This window comes from Oryzias latipes, chromosome 16, assembly GCF_053564925.1.
Source record: "Oryzias latipes strain Hd-rR chromosome 16, Olatipes_Hd-rR_3.1".
Taxonomy (NCBI): Eukaryota; Metazoa; Chordata; class Actinopteri; order Beloniformes; family Adrianichthyidae; genus Oryzias; species Oryzias latipes.
This window is the reverse complement of record NC_136252.1, coordinates 10,947,988-10,973,982: the sequence shown is the minus strand read 5'-3', so window position 1 is coordinate 10,973,982 and position 25,995 is coordinate 10,947,988. Positions and strand designations below refer to the sequence as shown.

At 40.5% G+C, this 25,995-nt stretch overlaps 1 protein-coding gene across 1 annotated transcript in view; it reads right to left on the bottom strand.

Moving 5' to 3' along the window:
• The window catches only part of tsnare1 (T-SNARE Domain Containing 1), a 182,439-nt gene that overhangs the window by 92,756 nt on the left and 63,688 nt on the right, over positions 1-25,995 (bottom strand). Inside the window, exons 3-5 of the mRNA XM_011484938.3 lie at positions 24,742-24,856; positions 8,017-8,094; positions 7,818-7,887 (exon numbers count right to left, since the gene is read on the bottom strand). Of these exons, the coding sequence (XP_011483240.1) occupies positions 7,818-7,887; positions 8,017-8,094; positions 24,742-24,826 (233 nt within the window). The 5' untranslated portion in view covers positions 24,827-24,856. The remainder of the gene's footprint in view (positions 1-7,817; positions 7,888-8,016; positions 8,095-24,741; positions 24,857-25,995) is intronic.

Below are 25,995 nucleotides of genomic sequence, written 5' to 3'. Positions count from 1 at the left end.
AGAACCACATGTTCCTGTTTGTCTCAGCTCCGATGATTTTCTTACATTTTTCGATAGTAAAATCTCAAATATTAGACATAAATCAAGTTATTCCTACTATCAGCCCAGAACAGGCTGAAGCGGTAGAAATGGAGGCATCCATAGAAACCTCTGTAACATTGGACTGCTTCACTGCTGTGGATCAAGCGGAAATAACATCAATTATTACGTCTTCCAAATCCTCAACGTGTCTGTTAGACCCAATTCCCACCAGACTTTTTAAAGAAACTTTTCCCCTAATTAATGATCCCATATTAACAATGATAAATGCCTCTCTGGAAACGGGTTACGTGCCACAGTCTTTTAAATATGCAGTTGTTAAACCTCTTCTGAAAAAGCCCAGTTTGGATCCTAGCATCTTGGCCAACTATAGACCGATATCAAACCTGCCCTTTATTTCTAAAATCCTAGAAAGAGTTGTAGTTAAGCAGCTTTACTGCCACCTACAGGACAACAGCCACTTTGAAGACTTTCAGTCGGGGTTTAGACCTCACCACAGTACGGAAACTGCACTAGTTAGAGTCTCTAATGACTTGTTATTGGCCTCAGAAAAGGGACTACTTTCTATTCTGGTCCTGTTGGACCTCAGTGCAGCCTTTGACACTATCGACCACGGTATTTTACTCCATAGATTAGAGCAGGACATAGGGATCAGAGGATCTGCTCTCCAGTGGTTTAAATCCTATCTGTCCGATAGGTATCAGTTCGTTAATGTAAATGGACAGTCCTCTCAGTGCACTCGAGTTAACTATGGAGTCCCACAGGGCTCAGTCTTGGGACCGATCCTGTTTACGCTTTATATGCTACCCCTAGGAAACATAATCAGGAAACACAGCATTAATTTTCATTGTTATGCCGACGATACGCAGTTGTATTTATCCATGAAGCCTGACCAGAATGACCAGATAGAGAAACTGAACGCCTGCATCAGTGACATCAAGACCTGGATGACAATTAATTACCTCCTCTTGAACCCAGAAAAAACTGAGGTCATTATACTTGGTCCTAAAAACCTCAGAGATGCTCTGTCTGCTCAGATAGTCTCCCTGGATGGCATAAGTATAGCCCCTATTCCACAGTTAGAAACCTTGGGGTTTTACTTGACCAGGACTTATCATTTAAGGCTCACATATCTCAGGCGTGCAGAACTGCCTTTTTTCACCTGCGGAATATTGCTAAGATCAGAAATATACTTTCTAAGAGTGATGCTGAAAAACTCATCCATGCATTTGTTACGTTGAGGCTGTATTACTGTAACTCCTTGTTAGCAGCGTGTCCTAAGAGTTCCTTAAGAAGTCTCCAGCTTGTTCAGAACGCAGCAGCTAGATTGTTAGCTGGAACCAGCAGAAGAGATCACATCACTCCTGTGTTAGTTTCGCTCCATTGGCTCCCAGTTGATTCCAGAATCAAGTTCAAGATCCTCCTGTTAACCTATAAGGCCTTACATGGAATGGCCCCGTCCTATATTAAGGACCTCATAGTCCCTTACCATCCAATGAGAACACTTCGCTCGCAAAATGCAGGACTGCTTGTGGTTCCTAGAATTAGTAAAAGTACAGTTGGAGGTAGAGCGTTTAGTCACCAAGCCCCTGTCTTATGGAATAAACTCCCAGCTCATGTAAGAGAGGCCGACTCAGTTTCTACAGTCAAAGTTAGACTTAAAACATTCCTCTTTGGACAGGCTTATTGTCAGACTAGTCAGTATTCAGAGATTATTTAACTTAATGTTAATTTGTTTAAATTAAATTTAATAATAACTATTTCTTTTAAAAGGCTGCTAGAAGTTGAAGCTGGGGTAACTATGGTGCACTGGGGTTCTGTCCTCTTTCCTGTTTTTACTTCTACCCTTCCTCTCCTCTATTCTTGATCATAATTTATCATTTAGTTCTCCATGCCTCTGTTTGGTACAGTGCGATTCATGTATTGTCCCTCTTTTCCTCTCCCCTCCTGGGGAGTGGGATTGCTTCCAGATTCCAGTTGGTTCATCCGTGCTCCAGCTCCTGACCGTCTACCTCGCCTTTGCTCCTGCTCCTACACCTGGCTGTGGTTCCTGTCTCCGGCTCGACTCGCGCCTTTGACTGTCCCCCCCAACCACGGCTGGATGAAGCTCGTCTGCTGGACTTTTATATATGTAGTTGTAGATTTAGCTAAGTTAATTCTTTTCTAAGAGTTCTGGTAAATCGCCTGTCCGTCCTGGGGGAGGATCCCTCCTTCATGTGGACACCCCTGAGGTTTCTTCGTTTTTTCCGGAATCCGTTTTTTTTGGGAGTTTTTCCTTACCGCGAAGGGGGGGTCTAAGGGCAGAGATGTCCAGTATAGCTTAGTCAGTTTGTTAGTTCATTTTAGTATTTTCCTATTGAACTCTTTGTATTCGTGATCCTTTTGAGTTCATGTTTTACTTCGAAGCCCATCGAGACGACTGTTGTTGTGATTTTGGGCTATACAAATAAAATTGAATTGAATTGAATTGAATTATAAATGTCTCCACATGTCTCCACAGCCTCTCAACCAGCTTGACCTTCAGTGGATGCTGTGTAGCTTATCAGTCATTTAAAGATACTCTCTAATAATATGGTCCAAATTTTCTGTTGTGTAATTCTTCAAGAACAACGGCAGAAGCTTGTGGTGTGGTAACAGACCCAATGACACCCAGAGGGTACCAGCCATTAATCCACTTAAACTTGTTGCCTTGTGCATTTCCGCGATTACAGCACAGGGTCGAATTCTATTAACCCTAACGGCAGAAAAGGATGCAGACAATGAAGGACCCTTTTAAATAAAGGTACAAAAAGTGCTTTCATTTTGCCCTTTTACACAAAAGCGGTTTTAGCATGTTAAAACAAGAAAACCATTTTCAACAGTAGTGTGATGTTTCCCAATCAAAAATGAAAGAAACCATTTTTGTTTTCATTTGCAAGCATAAAATCAAAAAAAAAAAAAAAGATGCACAACATTATTATCATTTACATATAAAAACAACTAGTGGGGGAAAAAAACTATAGCTGCCCATTTTAATGAGCTTCTTCCTGAGAAATTTGTTCCAAAAAAAAAAGAATGGCTGAGAAAGACGTACCTGTAGATTTGAGCTGCTTGTCAACGATTTCTGCTGCAGAGTCACTGAACAGTTTGAGATGATATACAGTGTCCCCCCACTAATTCGCGTTTCAAACTTTGTGGTTTCACATATTCACAAATTTTTTTCAGTCACATGACTCCTCCAGTTCACCACAAACGCTGAGCCCAGGATGCTTGCATGAGACTTTTGTGTCCGAAGGAGGCGCTCGGGGGAGGACGGGAGCGGAGATGAAGAGCACACCGGTGTTGTGCCAAGACATGTTTCCCCTGTCATAATTTGTTTCCCCTGTCGCAGCGCAACTTGTGGTACAGTTGATTTGTTTCACAGCACTCATGCTTTGCCCCAAGAAGCAGGAAAAGAAGGTGGATGTTTACAGTGTACTTTGGGCTTGCGGGATTTTATTGTCACATTTGAATTTTTCCCCACATATTTTATGTAAAAGAACGACAGGGGCACAGATTCTGTCAGGCCGCTGATCCAGCCTGCCAGAATGTGTGCCCCCCAATAATTTGCAGTAGCACTATTTGCCTGTGGTTAAATACTTCCATAACAAAGTCTCTTTCATAAATCACATTTCTTACCCAAATATACTATAAGTCATTTTTGTTTCAATTGAATACACAAAAAGCTGTTGTCGTTTTACGTAGAATTCGTGGAAAATCAATGCAAATATGACAATAGCTGCAAAATAAAGTAGCAAATATATAGAATAAACTAATAAACATCCACCTTCATTTTACGCTTTTTGGGGCAAAATAGGAGTGCTATGAAAAAAAATCAACGATGGCAGAGTCAGGAGAAACACATCCTGCCACAACACCGGCCCGCCGGCGTCCTTGCTGGCTGCCATGGAATATTTCACAGCTATTTCCTCCGGTTCCTGAATTGTTAAAACCAAAGTTTGTGTCCCTGCAGGGAGAAATAGCATCAGCTGACTCAGAAGCGGCCAGAAAGAATGACACTTCTAAAGTACCAATATGGTACAGTCTATCGCTCTGAATAAAAAAAAAAAACATTCTATATTGAGCAATATTCCAACGTTCTTTAATAAATGATTTACACAGCATCAGAAATGTTTCAGAATTTTTTTTGATGAGTAAGGATCGGTGGCGGACATTGTTCAGACATTCTATGGGGGGGTGGATCTGCATAAGTACGTATCCGCCGCTGACTCTGGTCTTTAGCCAATTGAGTTTTTGACATTTTAAATATTTTATCACTTTAGAGTTACTAATTTTCCTCCTCGTGGAATCATACTTTAGTCAATAAAGACATGTACTATAAAACACTAAGCAAAAACTGAACAAAAACATAAAGAAATGTATAGTGCTATAAATCAATTCCAGATTTAATGACTCCTATTTACAGCTGGCATACAGTTTCCTGGAATTTGAAGACTTGCAGGCAGTTTTCAGGACATGTCCAATCTTTTACACATTTGCAGAACATCAAGTTTGGGAGAACAGAGACACATCCATCCAGCATTTCTCACGGAGTCAGGCTGAAGCGGATGATCCATTGTTGGCCTCCTTTTCTGCTGCGTCAAACTCAGCTTGTTTGACAGTTCTAGAATTGCCTTAAGATCGTCACTGTCACCACAGTTTGTTTGTTTAGGACGTTACTTATCTATGTATAATTTTACCATTGGTGAACATCCATGTCCTATTCCTTTACTCCGTTTCCCAGTTAATGTGTCTCCCCTCTTCCTTTTAGGTGTTTACATAATGACAAGCATGCTTTATTTCTGACAAAAGTGACCTTCGGGTGCTAGGCACCATTTCCATTGTGGTGCTGTCTATGGTCATTTTCAAGAAATATGTATTTTGAAATTAGATGTATGCAATTGTCAAATTTGCTCTACTCAACAGCATTTAAAACCAGATTTAAGGTACATTACAAAAAAAAACAGAAAATCATTTTGACAAATAAGCCAGAGTCTATTTGGAAAGTCACTACATTTTCCTCTTTTCAAAAAGCTTAGTGAGGCCGTCTGAACGTACCGAACTCCATCCTGAGGCATGATATCTAATTGTTAGGCGGGCAATGGTGATACTTTGGTCTTAACACATCTTTTTAGTGAAGTTTAGTCTTTGAACAGACTACAGTTAAAAATAAAGTTGTAGCAACACTGTGGACTTTCTGGGGGTAAACGAAGTTTTGAAAAGCAGGTTGGCATGGGTTTACTGCACAGATCTCAAGTGAGAAACCTGACACACTTGTTGGTGGTTAATTAGGCCTTCACTGTGGCGAATCACCAATGTCTGCAGTAAAGTAGATTCTTAATCCTTTTTTTCTTCCATGACAAAAATGAATGTTGTTAGCCATAACCGATGCTTCAGAAACACAAATGCGTTTTGGCTGCAGCTCACACACATTCACTCTGGTCTGTAGTTCTCCAGTTGAAAAGTTCCACATTAACGCAAGCTCATTTTAAATAATCAATGCTTGGAAATTGACAAAACAATATTTGTTTTTACTGTAAAAGAATTATAAATAAAGTACATTTTAAAATCTACCATTTATGTGGCCAAAATAAATGTTTTGTTTATTTTTAATATTGGCCTTATCACAGATATGTATTTTGAGGAATTGTTCCAATCTTGATACTTTAACATATAAATAGCGACTAATTACAAGAAAATAAACTTTAGGGTTTATTCAGACTGGGAAAACTGTTTGGTTTGCACCCAGTCCGCTGAATTTGGTCTGGTTCAGCCTGCTGTCATGGGGCTTCCCTTTTAGTTCATTCAAACTTTATATCTTGTCACAGGTTTGGAAGGTGTGTATGAATGTCAGGCTCAACACTTTGTACTTGCTTTTTTGATCCGGTGGCACGCTGCAGGGCGGCTCCTGGCAAGAAGATGTATTTGAGGGCAGAACCCACTGCCCCTCAGTTAAGTTAATTTGTTATATTTCTTTGTTGTAAAAGAAATCATTTATTTTATTTTACACATTACAAAATTGACTTAATGACTTGTGCACACATTTAGTTAAAAATTTTTTTGAGTAATTCTATTCTTTTGAGTTCTTTCTGAGGCAGAAGCTGAAGAAATTCCTTATGAGGTGGAAAAATGAAGAGCATGGACAACTTCCTGATCACTTCCATCAGGATATGATGGAGGGGGGGAGATAAAGTTTATTCTTAAGTTGGACTATTGTTTGTGTTTTTTCAAACATGTTAAACTTGTTTTAAAGTATAAGTTCAGTTTGTTTGTCAAAGTTTTAAATTACTAGTAATTTACTGCTTTAATTAATATTTAGGTTTTGAAAGTTTTGTATTTGTGATTCCCTCCCTATTGTGTCAATGGTATGATCAGCCAGTATAAAATCCCCCTGATGTTTCCTGTTGGTGGGTCAGTTAGGGTTCAGTTGGTTTTAGCTTTGTTATGGATTCTCTCTGTTACATTTTTGTTAAGTTTACCTAATTTTAATTTAGGCTGATGCCATTTTTGTGTTGGGTAAACTAAAACCCCTATTTGAAGATCTTTTTTGCCCTGTGGCTCAATCACTGCTGAGCGGATCCTGACAATGTCTAAGAAGGTACACTGAAAAGGGTTTATAATGACGGGAAACCAGTAAAAAGCTACATGTGTCACGTTAAAAGTTGTTTTAATGAGTCTGCATTCATCCGACCACATTTCAATGAGTTGCTGAGTCTTATCGTTTGGTGTTATGGTTATGTTTAAGAGAATCTGTAAGGACCCCAAAGGTAGCTTTTAGGCTGACGTCACAGCAGTGTCGGATGCACACCATGTAACGAGATACAGAAAAGCCAGTAAGAAGCGTTTTCAGCTGTGTTAAAATAAACATACTAACAAGTAAAAAGTTGGACCCTTTTTTCTGTTTGATAACACAACAATTGTTGTCTTATATTTGTCTGCAGCTCATCTGTTGCCACAGTCCTTCTCTGATACGTAGGCTACGGTGGCTGTTTTGGTCCATTTGTTCCACTCTGAAGACAGATTGTAATCAGATTGAGCTCATTCCCAAACGAACCAAGACCACCTCCAAAGATGTGCGAGAGAGCGGTTCCTGGTTGAGGACTAGGGTCTGTTTGGGTGTATTCAGACTGAAAAATGTGTCACGGAATATCTGTTGAAACAAACTCTAGTTGACTTTAAGCAAATGTGTCCAGTCTGAATACACCCTTAGCTTCTGTTTTTTTCAACATAACATTCAAAGGTGGGTTCTATTAGAAAGGATCCCATCTAATGGTGGTCGTACAACAACCACAGTACTAACAGAGCAGAACAAAGGCCCGATAAAAACACAAGACGAATGAGGAAACTTTACAATTTTGTTTTCCTAGACAGATGGATGCAGAAAGACAGAAAGAATTCTCAGAAATAACCATTAGGAAGCAGACATGATGTTTGAAAGGAACATCAATGTTGCAAAAGTATGCTTGGTAAAAAACAAAGCTGTTTGAAACAGAAATGTTCCAAAGCCATCGCAAGATTGTTCAATAGAATTGACGATGTGCCAAACAAAACAGTGGGATGTAACTGATTTGAAACGCATGTAATCATCTTAGATTGGACACTTTGTCATCACAGTTGGATCTGCTTATTTTTGGCTTCTCGACACAAAAACAACAATCAATATGTTCAAGGAAAGCTTCGCCATTCAATACCTAGTGTGAATGCGTCTGCTGGCAGGCGCTGTTTGTGTATGGGTGTGTGTGTGTCTGTGTGTTACTCACAGACTCTGTCGCAGCTCTGCTGTGTCTCTGGATGTTCCCATTGACTGCAGATTGTTCTCCAGGGTGACAACTGCGGAACAAAATGAGGAGAGCATGTGAGGAGAATCCAGCTGAACAGACTTTTGTGCATTTAAGTTAGACCTTTGAATGTATTTCCATTTTAAATTGTTTTTGTATTCATAGCTTTATACAATGTTACCGTTACTGTTGATCTGGAAGATGTTGGAAGAGGTCTCCTGAAAAACATCCTGCAGTTCTGAAGGGCTGACCTGTGTGGCTTTGAAAACACATCAGAAAAGACATTTTCTTAGGTTTTATTTTTTGTAATTCTTTCACTTTGTTGTCACTTAGTTACAGCTTATTTATTTTTATAGTTATGATTATGGATCAGACGTTAAAAGTGTGAGAGTTGCCAGGTGCTTTCAGCTTTTTGTTCTGACGGGTTGATCAAACTGCATAGAAAGACATTTAACACGACCAATAGAGGGCTGGAATCCTGCAAACTGCATCTTGTCTGCTCCACTTAAGAGAATGGCTGTTTGCAGCCAGCATTTCTGACAATCATTCGTCCCAAAGGGTGGGTTCACCCTGAACAGGTCGCCATTCCATCGCAGGGACACACTCACATTCACACCCAGAGCAGTTTAAACATTAATGAACCTATGAAGCCTGTTTTTTGGACTATAGGAGGAAACTGGAGTGCAGTGAGAAAACCCACACATGCAAAGGGAGAACATGCAAACTCCACACAGAAAGAACCAGGGCAAGAGTGCCAACCACTACACCACCATGCATCCTTAACCATTGTGCTATGGGGTCCAGATGACCCCACCCTTACATTGACGTGTTCTCCCTACCATGACAAAGGTGGAGAAAGGTGAAAATGATTTTATGTAATCCATGGACACCAGTGAAGATCACAAATCATTGAAGAAAAAAGGTTCAGGGCACTGTCTAGTGGGTCTAGATGACCCCACTCCCAATGTTAAAATGCCTAGGATAGCACAAGGGCTAAAGGACAATCAGGTAATAGAAAAATGGTTAACAGCTGTGTCTTCATGCGTGTGTATTGCATGTGTCTGTTCATTGGATAGCAGGTGTAGAGATAAAAAAAAGGAACAGAAAAATGAACACAAGTTTGCTTGTGATATAGCAGGTAATGTAAAAAGATAGAGGTATTTCAGCAACTGCTAAACCAATATGTTTCACTTATTCACTCAGTTATGAAATTACCCGGTTGGCTTTGGTAACGTTCCCTTTAGCATTGGCTCTCATTGGCTCGCTATAAACTGCCGAAGAGGTGAAAGATTGGCTGATTTGTACACTTGTCACACAGCACGACAATTGTGCTTGAACCGTGCGTGATTATTGCGCTGTTTATATGCAATTCCTTAGTGATTTGTGCGTCAATAACAATTTATTGAAAGTGATATGTATGTATATGCAAAATAAAAGTTATACACCAGTGGGACATGCGTAAAAAAATCGGTTAGACCCATGTAGAATGATTGTAAAAAGTCACAAATACAAACACAATAGTATAAGATGATAATTACTTAAAAACTACAATAAATACGCGTAAACTGCCTCAAGCAATCAAAAATTTTGAACGGCTCAAAACCAAATTCATGTAAAGACCCGTCAGCCGAAACCCTCGATGGACATCTGCGTACATCGACAAATACCGAACGCAAAAATAAAACCCCACTTATGAGTAACTTATATCACACGTATCACAAAATACAGAAATTTAGTATGTGAAAATGTGCAAACTGTATTTAGTGGCTGTGTGACACAGTCTTCAAATCCATTTTCACTTTCTCAAAGCTCTGATCACTACATTGAAACCCCTAAGCTAGCAAAGTTAAGAAAAACAAACGTCTTTGCAAGGTTTCTTTCTTAAAGAGAAAACAGAATAAGAAAAAAAAAATCAGCATTTACATACAAAACCAGGAGTCTTTAATATGGACGTATTGAGACAGTTGTTCCCACACATTAAACCTGCTCTGTATGATGTGCTACATCTGACTGTACTGTTAGGAGAGCGCTGCTAATATAGTTAGAAACACTTTTGTTAATATTAGAAAATGTCTGTTTTTGTGATGGTTGCATGTTTTGTTGTTGTAGGCCACCTATCTGCCACATCTTAAGTCAGACAAGACTGAAGTTAGCATTTGTTTGTATATTCTGTTGTAAAGTTAAGGGTAAAGTTAAGGGAAAATCATCAACACAAAATCTAGAGAAAAAAAGAAAGTTTAAACTCTCTGCAGATATTTTACAGATGATACAATTTCAATAAAACACAGTTTTTGATTTGTGAAAACTTGTGAAAGAAATATTTTGGAATTTCTTTTTACAGTAAAGAAAAATTAAGAAGCTTTAGTGGAGAAAATGCTGGTTTATGTTAAAGACAAAAAACTATGATTACTTTTTTTTTCCTGAAAGAAAATCTGATCTGAATAGAGCTGTCACAGTATTAACATTACATTTTATGAAAATAAAGAAATTTTGCTTTCAAAGAATTTTATACTTTGTTTTATTGAATCTTTATCTATACTGTAAAATATCTGCTATTTTGAAATTGTCTTTTTTAACCAGATTTTCTGTAGGAAAATGTTATCGTAAAAAATAGATTTTTCTTTTACTTCTTTCTCAAAACCAGAAGCTAAAAAAATGTTTGGCACTCGTGAAAATCTTTGTATCGCTCTGAGGCCTAAAATAGATTGAGACCGCTGATTTAGAGTAGGATGTTAGCCATTAATGGGATATAGAAGTGATTTGTCAGAATTCACCTACAGAAACTCAACATGGAGGACTGTCTGTTTGGAAACTGCAGCACAGAAAAATTTCAACTTCTGGGACAAAGATGGCGGAGCGTTGGGACAAATGAAAAGGAAGGTAAAGCGGTGAACAGACCGGCGCCTCGCCCTCAACCACAGACCAGAATTTGTTGAAAACAGCAAATTCCTCGTTTCACCAAATGAACAGACTTTCTAAAACAGCGGCATTTGAAGTATTTTAAATATTTCTTGAAGGATTTGTTTTGTTTTTTGACTACCTAACTCACACCCATGATATATGAGCATTACAATCAAAGGGTCGTCTTTAGAGGATTTACAAATCAGTATTAAACAAATGCTGTTAGAAGATGAGTTTGCAGTTCTCTGAGAGAGAAACCCTTCTGAGCTTCCTAGAAATAACAGCAGTTTATGGAGACTATTAGTTGAATTAATAAACTTTTTGGGATTTCCAAAGCAAGAAAATAAATTAAAAAAGAAAAACAAAGTGCCCCAATTTGTGTTCCTCTAATACGTGACAAAGTGAAGGAGATGAATTTACCATCAGGCCCTCATCAAGGGTCTTGTGAATTGCACAAAGGTGCTATCAAGAATGTTCAATTATGCTCTCAAATCAGAGAGGAGCTTAATCAAGATCTCCCATCTCATTATGCCTGAAGTCAGCTCCTGCACTCTCACTGACAAAGGCCACAATTTCTGCTCACTAAAAAAAAAATCTGCAATTTATCTTCTGAGTAGCTCTGGGACGGCCTGAACCTGATCAACTCCTAACAGCTGCTACTGCTGCTGGAGCTGACTGGTAAATGTGCAGCCATGTGAAACAGGCTCTGAACTCCTTTTGCTGTCGAAGGCTGGATTAGAATAAAGCAAACTTCCCAAAGTTAGAAAACGAGTACAAATGACATCAGAAAACACAAACTGAGCAAAACAACCGAATTCCTTCCTTCGTGGTAACTTATAGAGACAGTTTAATAAGTAAAAATGTAAGTAATTATTTCATCTCTGACAGGGTTTGATGAAATAGGAGTAAGGCTGGGTTGTGCGCAGCTGTTCTAACATAACAAAAAGTTTTGTAAAGTTTTGTTTTTTTAACAAAAGAGGGATCTCGATTTTTGATGCCAGTTTTTTTTTTTTCATTTATTTATTTTTTACTGCCAGATCTGACAACGCAGGTCAACCGTGTAAAATGCAGCAGGTGTCTACAGAGTTCTCTTGGGTCGTCATAAGAGCCGCTTTTTGGAGAACAGAACCCAAGGTCAATTGAACTGCATATTACAATGCAGAGCAGCAGAGGCCTGGATCAATGGCATTTCACTAAGTCTTTAATCTGCATGTGACACATGGCCCACTTTGGCCACTTACTGCCTGTCAGCAGTGCATGCAGTTGAAGTAGCAAGTCTTCATCACAGCCTTGTCACATCCTGTCACTCCTCCTTCATTCACACTTAACCGAGTGGCTTTCCAGAACGGTTTCAAAGGCAACCAACTGTGTGGACGTATCTGAGGGTCCGGCCCAGCACAACGCCACTCTGCTGTTACAGCTGCAGGAACCAGGTGCATTTCTAACAACTGCAGGGACACACTGGCCAATAGACTTTCAGAAGATGTCTTGGCATTGGCCAGCTTCAAGAGAAAATTAATTTGCAAAAGGACTTTAGCTTTGACTGTAGACTAGGATTTGCTATTTAAAGGCTTTCAGCTGAAACTCAATGAAGTTAGTTGTTTCTAAGGTGAGGACCAAAACATAGAGTGAGGTCTCATTCTGCGGCTCTGAGGTTCTCGCCTCTGGAACAGTCTGCTGAAGAAACCTCAGAGCTGGAGAGCCTGTAGAGGTTTTTAGGTAGAAGCCCATGACCCAACTTTTTAATTTTTGATCATTTATTAAGAAAAACGTTTTGTTTCAATTAATTTTTATGTATTTATTTTATATTTATTTACTATGGCTTTTATATATTCAAATACCTTTTCTGTATTGATTTTTAACTTTCTTTTTATTAGGATTTCAGCCCCAGTGTTTCCATGTGGGGATCTTTTGTACCAGGGTTTGCCGGTTTGGTCTGAGGTTGTTGCCGTGGTGCCCACCCTTGCTGGGATGGCTGGGGTCTCACAGCTATGGGGTTGACCCTGTCCCTATGTGATCTGGGGGGCTGTTGTGGCAATGTCCTGTGGCTGAGTGGCTCTTGCTAAAAGAGATTTCTGATAATTTGTCTCTTTTTCCGTGCCTTTACGCATTGTGCTTGGGGTCATGGGGTGAATCTGCAAATCGAGTGGGGCAAAGGGATGGTGTCATGGTGCCCCCCTCCCTTCTCTGCTCTGCTTCCCAGATTAGGCCCAGCTGTAGGCACTCATCTCATCATCTTGCCTGCGCTACTTAAGAGGAACCTTCTCCAGCATTTATCGCCAGTTTGTTGCCCCTCTATGGACAGTTTCCACGAGTGCCGACCTGTCTCCTGTCTCCACGCGAGTCTACTGAATATCACCAGAGATCCAAAGCCTCCGGCTACGCCTCAACTCCAAGCCATGGCACGACTCCACGCCACGACTCAAAGCCACGCCATGACTCCACGCCACGCCACTGGCCCCAGCCACTTCACCAGATTTACCACGCCGTTGGATAATCAACATCCATACTCACTAACTGGTCCCTGTCCAATCATCAACAACTTACTGGAACAATAAATCCTTAAATCCGTTTTGGTCTCCTGTGGTCCTTCCGGGTTCCAGCATCTGGGTCTGCTCGGTCTAGCTGATCATGACGGACGTTTTTTTTTTTTTCTTATCTGTAGTTATCTGTTATTATCTGTTTATAATTGTAAAACGCTCTGAGCTGCTAACAAAAAATGAAAAATTAATAAAATAATTGTGCCTAAAGCACTCTTAAATGGTAAATGAAATATTTAAAGATGACATTTTGGGTAAACTGCACAGGTGCTGCTGGGGTGTCAAAAAATCAAGTAATAGAAACAAGAAGAGATGTTTCCAGGAGGACAAGATGTCATACTGACAGCATGTGTGAATATCTGACACTTTCTAATCTGGGACGCCACAAATCTGAATCAAAAACCAAACCATGCAAAATTACACCAGTGAACCAAATAATGTCGGAAGTGATTTTATTGTATCCCTACTGCTTATCAGCATCTTTGTGCTGAAAGTGTGACACAATTTTTGAGCTAAATTTAAGGACTTGGGCTAAGGACAGAATGGACCAGCCAAATTTTTTGGACCCAGCAGAGCGGGACATGCGGCTTCTGGTGGTCTACTGCCAGGAAGCCGAGCATACGAGGTCTTTTTGGGTGTTTGACCAGGCCCAGTTTCCCTCATATGCCTGGAGTGGGAGCTCCCTGGACTTTACTGGGAGCCGGCTTGCCCTGAGGGGGGGGTCGTCGTCGCCGCCACCGTCCACGTCCAGTGGTGGTCCCGGACGCACCACAACCTCGTCCAGTGGTGGTCCCGGACGCAGCACAATCTCGTCCAGTGGTGTTCCCGGACGTCCCCCGACCCCTCCCGACTCCCAGGGGGGTGCCGCCTGCGCCCCGACCCGTTCCTGCTCCCAGGGGGGTGCCGCCTGCGCCCCGAACCGTTCCTGCTCCCACTGGCACGCCTGACCCGCCAGAGCTCGGCTCCACGCCTGTCCCGCCTGGGCTCGGCTCCACGCCCGACCCGCCTGAGCTCGGCTCAACGCCCGACCCGCCAGAGCCTGACTGCTGGCCCGACCCGCCCGACCCGCCAGAGCCTGACTGCTGGCCCGACCCGCCCGACCCGCCAGAGCCTGACTGCTGGCCCGACCCGCCAGAGCCTGACTGCTGGCCCGACCCGCCAGAGCCTGAATCCTCCAAGCCTGACTCCTCCAAGCCTGACTCCTCCAAGCCTGACTCCTCCAAGCCTGACTCCTCCAAGCCTGACTCCTCCAAGCCTGACTCCACGTCCGACCGTCCTCCGGACCTGCCTCGCCGGGCGGCACGGCCCCCCGGCCGTCCTCCGGACCTGCCTCGCCGGTGGGCACGGCCCCCCGGCCGTCCTCCGGACCTGCCTCGCCGGACGGCAAGGCCCCCCGGCCGTCCTCCGGACCTGCCTCGCCGGACCGCTCGGCCCCCCGGCCGTCCTCCGGACCTGCCTCGCCGGACCGCTCGGCCCCCCGGCCGTCCTCCGGACCTGCCTCGCCGGACCGCTCGGCCCCCCGGCCGTCCGCCGGACCTGCCTCGCCGGACCGCTCGGCCCCCCGGCCGTCCGCCGGACCTGCCTCGCCGGACCGCTCGGCCCCCCGGCCGTCCGCCGGACCTGCCTCGCCGGACGGCGCAGCCCCCGGCCGTCCTCCAGACTCCTTGGACTCTTATGCCCGTCGAGGTTTGACCTCCGGGGTCCCCCCTTCAGTTGACTTTGGGAACCTCGGAGCGGTTACTTGAGGGGGGGGTACTGTCATAGTTTGAGTTTCTTTTGTATTGGTTTTTGCTTTCTGTCTTGTTCTGTCATGGTTTGGTTCTGTTTCCTGTTTTATTTTGAAAGGTCTTGTCTTGTTTCTTGAGTTTTACTTCCTTTGGTCCCCATCAGCCCTGATCGTGTCCACCTGTGTCTTGTCTGCCCTGTCTGTATTTAAGTCTTGTCTTTGCCTTCCTCCTGTGCTGGTCCATTACCTTTTGTCATGGTGTTCATGTCTCCATGTTTTTGCCACACTCATGTTTCCATGTTTCATGCCTCGCCACGCCACAGTGAGTTTTTGTTTTGTTGTTGTCATCCTGCTCTGCAGCGCTTTTTGTTATAATTAAACCCCTTTCCCTTGAACCCGTTTGCCTCCCGTCTCTGCGCCTGGGTCCTACCGGCTCTCGAGCCTCCTGCACATGACACTTATTACATATTGTTTTATTACATTCGAGCAAGCGTAGTATAAGCCAACTGAAAGGTTTTTTTTCATTGTTACTTGGTCATGATTAAATAAAAAAAAAAAAACAATTTTTCATGTTTTATTAAACACAAATCATGTATTAAGTTTCTTAAAAAGGGAAGTCTATTTATCCTGTTTTTCATTGTGAGCCGATGAAATACGTGAAGTCGTTCTCAGTAGGTTTGTGTGGCAGCTTTGGAGCCAGAAGGCTAAACAGATGATGTGCTGGTTTAGGAAAAGAGCTGACTCAGAACACTGTTTTTGGATATGACATTACCTTCTTAAAGGTATATTTGAAACATTTAAATGGGATGACAAACATGTTTTTTAATGTATTGTTTTTTTATGTTTTTTATGTTTTTATTTTGAATGTTTTGGCTGCTGTTAGTTGCTGCTTCCCATAATGAACAAACACAAACTAAATTTGTTTAACAAACTTTAAAAGTCCTGAAGAAAATTGTGGTTGGGTTCTCCTGTGTTAAGCCTTTTGTTCTTGTTGATAATTATTTGATTGTCCTATAAATGAGTGTCTCAAAAAATTACAATTATTACATCAGACCAATAATAATAGACTCCTTACTGTCCATACAATTTCTTATTGTTTAAAATTACTTTATCTATCAATCAATTGTTTTAGCTTCTCAGTCAGGAAGAAAATTATCTCACAACTGATTATCCCGACTTTAGACTCAAGTGACATAATATATCTAAACACCTCTCTCACTAATCTCCGACCACTGAATGTTATTTAGAACAGTTTGTGTAGATTTATTCTCTGTTGTCCATTTAGAACTCAACACTGTCTAATGTATCAGCAACTGTCCTGGCTTCCCCCATCCTCCCGACGAACTTCACTTGACCTCTTTAAGTGTAGCAGCAGCCTCAGTTTCCCAGATTATCTCAAACAATATCTAATTCCTTTTTAGTCTTCTTATAATTTGCGCCATACAGATCAAATTTTTGCTGTTGTTCCAAGAGTCAAAAAAGAAATTGGAAAATAGTAATTTTATTACAAAGCACCCTCTGACTGAATCTTCCTCCATCCATTCGCTCTTTAACGTCATTCTTTGCATTTAAAAATGACTGTTGAGAACATCTTCAACACTCACATAACTGTTTTTGATTGAATCTGATATCACTCCCTGCCTTTTCATTCCCTTCCCCTTGAACTAACTGCTAAGAGATGAAATTAATGTCTGTGTGTTTGTGTATTTATGTGTGTGTGTGTGGGTCCGTTGTCTTGTATATTTTAAGTTCCTCTTTATGTTTTTTGATATGTGTAAAGTTTGCTCAACTGTACCTGTCGGTTTTTGTCTGTTTTGTTTTCTTCTGAGGACCCCCTTGAAAACGGGATGACATGTCTCAAAGGGCTTTTCCTCCAAACAAAGAGATGTGAAAGTGTGAAAAAGGAAAATTTTAAGCACAAATCTCTAAAATTGTGCATGCAACTTCATATAAACTACAGCCTGAATGCTTTGTGGCATGGAGAACGTAAGCCTGCTGATATGCAGAGGTATCCAAGAAGCCTGGGTTGCTTTGACAGCTTCCTTCAGGTCATCTGCATTGTTGGATTGGGTGTCTTTCATCTTTCTTTTTGACAATTTCCATCTTTATTCTAAACCCACCATATGATGTCATGTGTTGCTGGAGCCTATCCGGACACTGAAGTGGTAAAGTCAGGGTATCTTAGGGACAGAGACAAACAACCACACACACACTCACATCGACACCCAAGTAACCATTAAAGAGTCACTGATCAACATATGAAGAAGGTTTTTTTTTACTGTTGGCGTAAGCTGGAGAAAACCCACACGTGCGTAAGAACATGCAAACCCCACACTGTCTAGTTGTGTTACTTCATAGATCTTCTCTACACAAACTATAAACTCAAGTGGGTGCATTAACAGACTGTTTTCTATACAGACGTAGTATCTGTAGTGTCAGAGTCCATCCACTAATTCAGCTTCACTTTAAATAGGTGAGCTCACAGTGAACAGTTCTACAGATGTCTGAGTGCAAAGCCTTTTACTGAAAATGCTGTGTACTGAGACAGCCAGCAAAGTTTCTAACATGGTTCCGTCCTTCCCAAGGGTAGAAAGATAAGTTCAAAAAGTTTAAGATTAAATTCCTGAATTCTCTTTCTCCTCTTGAACCCTAATCTCATGTATAAAAATGTAATTAATTAAAAACACATTAAAGAAACCATTAGTGTTCAAAAGCAGTGGTGTAACTATTCATTTTGACAATGATTCAATTTGATATATGTAGTTGCCGATCTGATTTATAGTCATTGTTGGTTCATTTTAAACTATCACAATTCACTGACCTAAAATAGACCCAGGACACATTTTTAGCCAAAACATCAACCAGTGAGACTCAGAGAGAAATACCTGGCACTGAACAGTGCAGGTGAGGTTTTCCAGAATCCTTGGATTTCTTCAAGATAATCAAGTGTAAATTAAATATGTGTACAAACAAACAAATAAACAAGTATTAATGTCAAATCCATTCACATTTTAGTTTCCTAAAGTTCAGCTCACTGTTGTTTGTCCACATCCAAATAATGGGGGCCATTATTAGCACACTGTATGCTCAGATGTCTTTGCTGAATTCAAAGTGTTTCCACACATTGGACTAGAATAATGGTTGATCAGATTTTGCTGATGTCTTCACATGTGTTGTCTGATGCACTTGGTCATTTTTATGTAAGAGTGAAATATACATATTGTAACTCAATGCAAAAGACATTTTTTCCAAGATTGACTTGATTATGTATTTATCTCATTTTAAATAATTCTTAATGGTATAGATCGCATCGATTAGATCAAAAATGTTCCTCAGACAGATCAATATGATTAGATAAATTTATTCATAGATTGATTGAATGGTTTTTATAACCCTTTTAAAACCCTGTAATAAAATATAATGCCTCCAATAGCTTTACAGTATCACATGTTTAGAGTAGGTGTAAACCGATGTCTTATTAGACCTCATGAGGTCTTATTAGACGACATGATTTTTAAACTCTAAAAAACAAAACTGACTGGTTTGACCAACGAGCCAAAAAGGAATGCTGTTAGATTTAGATTTCAGATGCTAAGCAACAAGTTGTAACATTTAAATGTGGTTTCAAGTTTAAGAGGACATATTTTTTTAATTCATGGTTAAAAATAAAAATAACTAGCAACTTCAGGAGCATGCTCTTACTCTGGGCTCACACTCTGGTAGATGACTCACATCGGCTATGGATGGCTGTTGTCCTGCTGCTGCCACAGGCTCTGCTGCTGAACTCCAGAGACTGGGATCTCACGTAGGTTCATGCAATAACCCACCAATTATATAGGAAGTACCTCTATACAAACCCTCATTCCGCTGTGATTTTGGATTGTATTCACAACACTTCTTTTTCTGTGTGACTCATCTTCACACAATGGGTAAAAAATATTGACTTAATGTTTACACCACAGTAAAAACATCAACAGCAGAAAATGTGTTTTATTTTGAAAAAGTACCGTGCACTTTACACTCACTCGGTTTAGGTTGTTTCGGTGCCCCCAACTTTACAAAAAAGAACTCCAGCGTCCGCCCAAAAACTGAAGCCAACAAAACGGACTCGGAGCGTCGGAGAGGCCGGACCGGAGAGGCCGGACCGGACTGGCTGAACCGGACTGGCTGAACCGGACTGGCTGCCATGTGAGTGCCTCTCGCACTTTTCAAATTACGTAAAGATTGGACCTCCAGCTGCAGTGTCAACTCAGGGTAAGAAAATGAGGTCCAGAAATGCAGCTTAAGCCACATCATATGCAAAGAAAACTAATAAGTGTTCTGTTTACATGCTAAGGAGCAAAGGACTATAAATGTTAGCTTTCACTTCTATCACAGGACTATTCACAAAAGAGAACAAAAAACTGTGGCCTGTCAATATCTACTGATATCCAGCTGCTTGGGCCTCTATTCAGATGAAGGCAGTCAGCTGTGCTGGCAGTGACTTTGCCTGTGAGGGAGCCCCGCACAGAGCTGCAAGCTTTTGTTCAGACGGTACGGAGAGATTAGCAGAAACGACAGCTCTATTAGAGACTGAACCTGAGCTTTGATCATTTCCTGAGTCGTTTAGATCAGCCCAAGCTACAGACAGCAACTATGTCAGGATCTGCTCAACTCCCCGCTATGCTTGGCATCCTCCTCCCTGCAAACCAACACTACCGGGGCTGACATCACGGTGTACCCAGGCTCCTCTGTGATCAAAGAAGCCTGCTCTGATGGCTCAGGCTTCCATCTGCCAGAACGCACTTCAGATGACTTGGAGACAAGCAGACTGTCAGACTGAATCAAAGGTACAAAATGTGTGTCTACAACTCCGGAGTCCACAAGGAAAAAAATATGTGTGATCTCTTTTTTGCAGGCAGGCTCGGTTCATTTATTCTCTACTTCATGGCTGAACTGAAAGGTAATAAAATCCATTTGAGAACAGAGTAAGAAAGCAAAAGTAAACAGTCCTCAGAATGCACAGAACTATCAAATCCATATTAACTTTAACTGACAGGTCAGGAAACAGCTGATTTTCACGTCAGTCTTTGCTCGTACAGCCACTCTACTTTTACAAAAAAATATTTATTTAGCAATAAGGGCAATACAAAGAAAAATGACAATTACAATTATTAAAGGACTGTTGTATTCAATATTATGACATAGTACATATAAATGCTTTATAAGAAGATTATTCAACAGCTCTTTTTATGAGAAAATTCCATCACGAAATTCACCCCATTTTTTCAGTCACTGATGTTTGTCAAAGACTCAAAGTTCTTATATTAGCGGCTTGGAGACCATCAGTCTGTGGCTCTGCAGAGGTGCTTGGCTTAATGGCTGTCTTCAGGTCATCTGCATTGCTGGCTCTCATCTGCTTCATGACAGCATTTCATAAATTTTCCATCAGGGTCAGGTCAGATGACTTTGCTGGTCAATCAAGCACAGCAACACAGCAGTCAGTGAAGCAGCTTTGGGTCCTTTGCCAGTGTGTTGCTAGAAAATAAAATCAGCATCTCCGCACAGCTGGTCAGCAGAGGGCAGCATGAAGTGCTGTAGAATTTCCTGGATTAGATTTCTGCACACTGACTGTAGACTTCAGAAAAGCCAGTGGACCAACACCAGAAGATGACATGGCCCCACAAACCATCACTGGATTCTGCTGCTTTACATTCTTCCTTCAGAAACACTGGACACCAGCTTTCATGTGAACCATGTTTCATCTGAAAAGAAGACCTTAGTCCAGTCAACAACAGTCTAGTTCTTTTCTCTTTTTTTCTCTCCCAGTCAGCTGCTTGTGGTGCTATATTTGATTCAGAACAAACAAGGAATTTATTGTCTGTACCACGATGTATAACTTTAATATCACATATATATAAGTAATTGACACACAAATCACTAATGAATTGTATATGAAATCATGCATGGTTTATGTTCTGCGTTAATTTACGTGTTCTTTGCGTGGTTTATTTGTACTTCTTTCACGGATTTAATGTGGTTCATTCGTGATACATCTGTAGAAATGTCACATAAAAACCACGAATTTTCACAATATTTGCACAAATGACCAATTTTCATCCGTACAATACGCTCAAAATGTACGTAGTAGCTGGTTGACACTGCCTTTAGCTTTGCTAAGTAATGTGTCTTTAGACATAAAGAAGACCAGTCAGTCTGTTCTACAGCTTGTCAAAAACTGCACTACAACCTGTTTTCATGACAAAATATACCATGTTAGGATGAAATAACACAAAATGGTCTGAGTGTTTCTGGATTACACTGTCAGCTGTGATGTGTCTGTTTTTCAAAGAGGAAACTCTTTTTGATGTGTCAACACCCCTAAAATCCTGGCATGGGGGGGGGCATGAGTACTTCAGTACTAATTGATGCAAACCAAATTTAAGAACCTTATGCCAATAGAAAGTCTGTTCAATCCATGTTTTCACATTCATTCAAGATATTTTACCATCAATACCTGCTCTAATACCTCTGAAGGGAGGCATAGTTTCTAGCTCACAACCTGACTGTGTTCCTAAAAAAAATGAATAATTAAAGTGGCTAAATTCCTTTACTATAGAAAAATCTAAAGGTAGTGGTGGTTTCAAGGTTAATGTCAGATTTTAGGCCCAAAGTGAAGGACTGAAGGCAAATCGATGAAGCTCCTCAGCTTGAATGGCATTATGGAAGGCTTGTTTCCAAGTAGACACTTTTAAACATTTGGCTTCAGTCACTCTATGTTTAGTTTTAAGCCAGCCATCATAATCACAGCTTTTTTTTTTTAGTTACACAAAGACTTTACCTGTGACATCATTGTAAAAACATACCAAATGTTTGCACAAGCTGATCTTTCTCACTTAAGCGGCATACTCCTCCTCAAAGAAAATACATACTTTGACTTTGAACAAATCATGCCTCCCTGTACCTGGATCTGCTGAATCTAACTTTCTCTCTTACTCATCCATGGCTTGGAACATGTTTTGCCTCAGGGTTTGTGTTGTTCTTCTAGCCCATTACAAGGCTAATGAAAGTGCAGAGAGGATCAAATTAAATGGAGCTGCTTTTATCACCACTTTACCCTTTAAGAGAACACAAATGCACAAGACTGAGAGCATTACTTTACAATGCTCAAGATACATTTTTAAAATTTTAAGTTAGACAAAAATAAATAAACAATTCATGATATGTGAAGGATTAATTAGGATCGTTTCTGTCCCCTGTCATCTTCCATAGAACCAGATCACCTCTCCCAGTTCCTTAATTAGTAAATACAATTATCCCTGCTGCCCCTTGTTGATATCCTGCCCCTCAGGAAGTCACATTTCACTTCTCTTTACATTGACATGGACAATGGGGGCTACGTGCCTTGTACATGTGGGTTTTTAGGATTCTGTCATGGTAAAGACTAAAATGTTTTTGCTCCCCTTCATGTACTTAAATATGCAGCATTTATGATCTACAACAGGAGTGCTCACACTTTTTAGATGACAAGCTCCAAAAGATCTAGATATATATTTAATAAAAAACACCACTCTCACCCGACTGCGGGTGGCTTTCTGTCCGTCTGTCTGTCTATATATGTATGTATGTATGTCCTGAGAGCTTTAAGGAGGAAAAAATAGACCTGGATATTTTTGCTTAAAATAAATATTTGCTCACTTTCATTTGAGAAAATTGCTCTTTTTTCTTTATATCTGCTGCCTCTTGGTTTTTGTCATTCCAAAATATGATGTGTCTTTTTATTGTTATGCTAAAGATCTGCAGATATATCCACCCCTCAGTCTGAGAAAATAGAGACTGACTCAAAAACATTTTAAGAGAGTGCACTGACGACAGTGCACTTGCCTAACAGCAAGAAGGCCCCGGTTATAGTCCCAGGGGGGACCTGAAACAGAACACTAATGGGAAGCTTTCTGTGTGGAGTTTGCATGTTCTCCCCATGGATCTGTGGGTTTTCTTCGGGGACTCCGGCTTCCTCCCACTGTCCAAAAACATGCTTCATAGGTTAATTGGTTACTGTAAATTCCCCTTAGGTGGGTGTGGATGGGTGTGTGATTGTGGCCCTGCAACAGACAGACTGGCGATCTGTCCAGGATGTCCCCTGCCTTTGCCCACAAGGGGCCGGAATAGGCTCCAGCAGCCCCATGACCCCGTAAGGGACACAACGGCTTTCGAAGATGAATGAATGAATGAATGAATGAATGAATGAATGAATGAATGCATTGACGACATAAAGCAGTGGTTAAGCCATAATTTTCTGCATTTGAATGAATCCAGAACGGAGAGAATTATTTTTGGTGACAATTCTACTGCTGTTAGAAATCTGTGAGTTATCTCTGACAGCTGTATTAAATTTGATAAACAGATTGACAATATCGGCAAAATGAGTTTTTAACACTTGCGCCTTTTAGATAAAGCTAAACCTTCCCTGAGTCGCGGTGATCTTAAAGCAGCTGTCCACACCATGTTAACCTCCCGCATAGATTATTGTAACTCTCTGTACTTCAGTGTCACCCAACAATCACTGAACCGTCTCCAGTTGGTTCACATTGCAGCATTACGGCTGTTAACTGGAACATCCAGATGAGAACAGATCACTTCCGTACTCAGTTCACTTGATTGGCTCCCTATTCATTTAAGAATTCAGTTTAAACTTTTACTGTTGGTTTTTAAAGCTCTTTATGGTCTCATAGCAATTTACTTAACTTAACTTAACTTTCCGCAGCGATTCCAGAGTCTATCTATGACCATGATTTTTCCATTGCCGGCCCTCAGTTATGGAATAAAATTCCTGCAGAAATACGCTTAAAAAATCTGACCTCACATGCTTTAAATGAAAACGTCTTTAGAAGGGCTTTTTTGTTTTTTATTGCATTCTTATGTATCTTTTATGTATTTTATTGCTGACTGCTTTTTGTGATTTTATGCTGTTTTCATTTTATTCCAGATTTGCCTTATTTTAAACTTTCTTCTGTCTTTCTTTTATTGTGAAGCACTTTGGTACCTTGAAGGTTGAGTAAAGTGCCATATGAATAAAGCTTCATTCATATATTCATTCAAAAAATGTAGGCAAACAGAGTTTAGGTTACATTTCCTCCACCTGGAAGATCAAAATTTGAATCAAATTTATGTTTATAATTAAAATGAAGTTGTGCTTCTGATTAACAAAAATACAAGGGGGCAGTTCTGGTCAGCAGCTAACGGAGGTTTTTTAGTTCTTTGTGCATATTTTTATGTTAGCAATCATAATAATTTGACCTTTTAACCTTTAAATTACAGGACCATTATTCTTTGGCTTTACCCTTCTTCAGAAAGTCAGATAACTACTAGATTAGAAATATTGTGTTTTTTTCTGGCAGTTAATTTGAGGATCTTTCGAAGAGAAAAATATTCCAACATTCCAACTGCATAAGAGTACAGATAAATAAAAAATGACAATATAATCAGCACTTTTGCAAAGCCTTCATTTTTTGTGTACTTATTCATGCATATGTGTCGCTGATTGCTTGAATAATGCATTTCGTTATGAATCACAAGAGCGTTGACTGCTAACATTTGAATTTGATTGCTTGCTTTGTATTTTGAAAAGTGAAACAACTACTGAGCTCCATTGAAGAAATCTGGAATTGAAAGTTGCTTAAGACTTTTGACTTTGTTTTGATGTTGATGGCATGCTCTTTTTAAAACCAACAAAATAGTTCACGCGTTCATTCGCTCTTACCGACTGGCTGGTAGCCTTGCCTTGAAGGGCCTCCAAACGGGTTACGAGTGGCAAAAGAACTTCCATCTAAAGACCCATACGACATTGTGCGTGATGGTAGGTCGGCTGTGGTTCCCTGAAAAGGAAACATAGCAGTACATACATCATATGTCACTGGAACAGATGGGAATACTGCTGCTTCAAATGTAAAAGTAACAGTATGTAATCTAACAATGTCCCACCAGTTTCTATTTCTATTTCTATTTTTTCAGCACCACAGCTGCATAATCTATGAAATGCACAATGAAACACTTTTCAAGAAAAGAAAGAAATCCAGTTGCCTTTGAGAGAAAAACACCCCCGCATCACAAGTTGAGTTGAAACGCATTTTCAAATTAGCATCAAGCTAAATGGAATAAAATCATATATGTTCTGTTTTCAGGCTATCCAATCTCAAACCTAGATTTTCATACACTCTGTTTTCTGTCCTTCCTGTCTATAATAAGCTGCTTCAGATGATCCCTCACCTATGGTGAGGGATCATCTGAAGCAGATTAGTTGCTTTTTTTAACGAGTTGGCTGTCTTTTATTTGCCTCTGTCTTCAGAGGTGGAAGTTGGTTGTCCTAGTGTATAAAACAGGCAATGGAGTGTTTAAGGGACATACGGTAAGGGGAGGCAGGTGGGGCAGTGCCTTACCTGCCATAATCCTCAGCTGCCATCAAAAGATGTATAGTAATATTCAAATCATGTTTCATCTAATCTGTGCTCGAAATGCAATTCTAGCACAGATTAGATGTGCTAAAATTTCATTTACAGCGCAGGTTGTGAGTTGAGGCAGCAAGGAGCTCTACCTTACAGCAGATGGTATGATAATAATGTAGTGCTTTATTTAAATGTTTCTATTGTAGACTTTTTTATTACATGTATTCACTTTCGGTTTATTAGGTAATGTATTTCACGTCTGTCTGTCATTTAATTAGAGTACAGATCTGACGTGAAGCCGCACTGAAAAGACACAACGTGAGACGGGCAGTAACTTTGCCCTAACAAAGATGGCGCTCATGAACTTGCGTTTGTTCTATGGTGGTTGCTAATAAAGTTCAACAGGAGTCGGTTATTTTCTATTTCACTCTGACTAATGGGGGATGTAATATCATCTTAAAGTTAGATTTTCAATCGAAACGTGAAGTAATAAATAATGGTTGACCAATGCTGGACCAACACATCTTCATAAACAATGAGCGACTTTTTAAACTTAAAGAAGATAAGGAAGA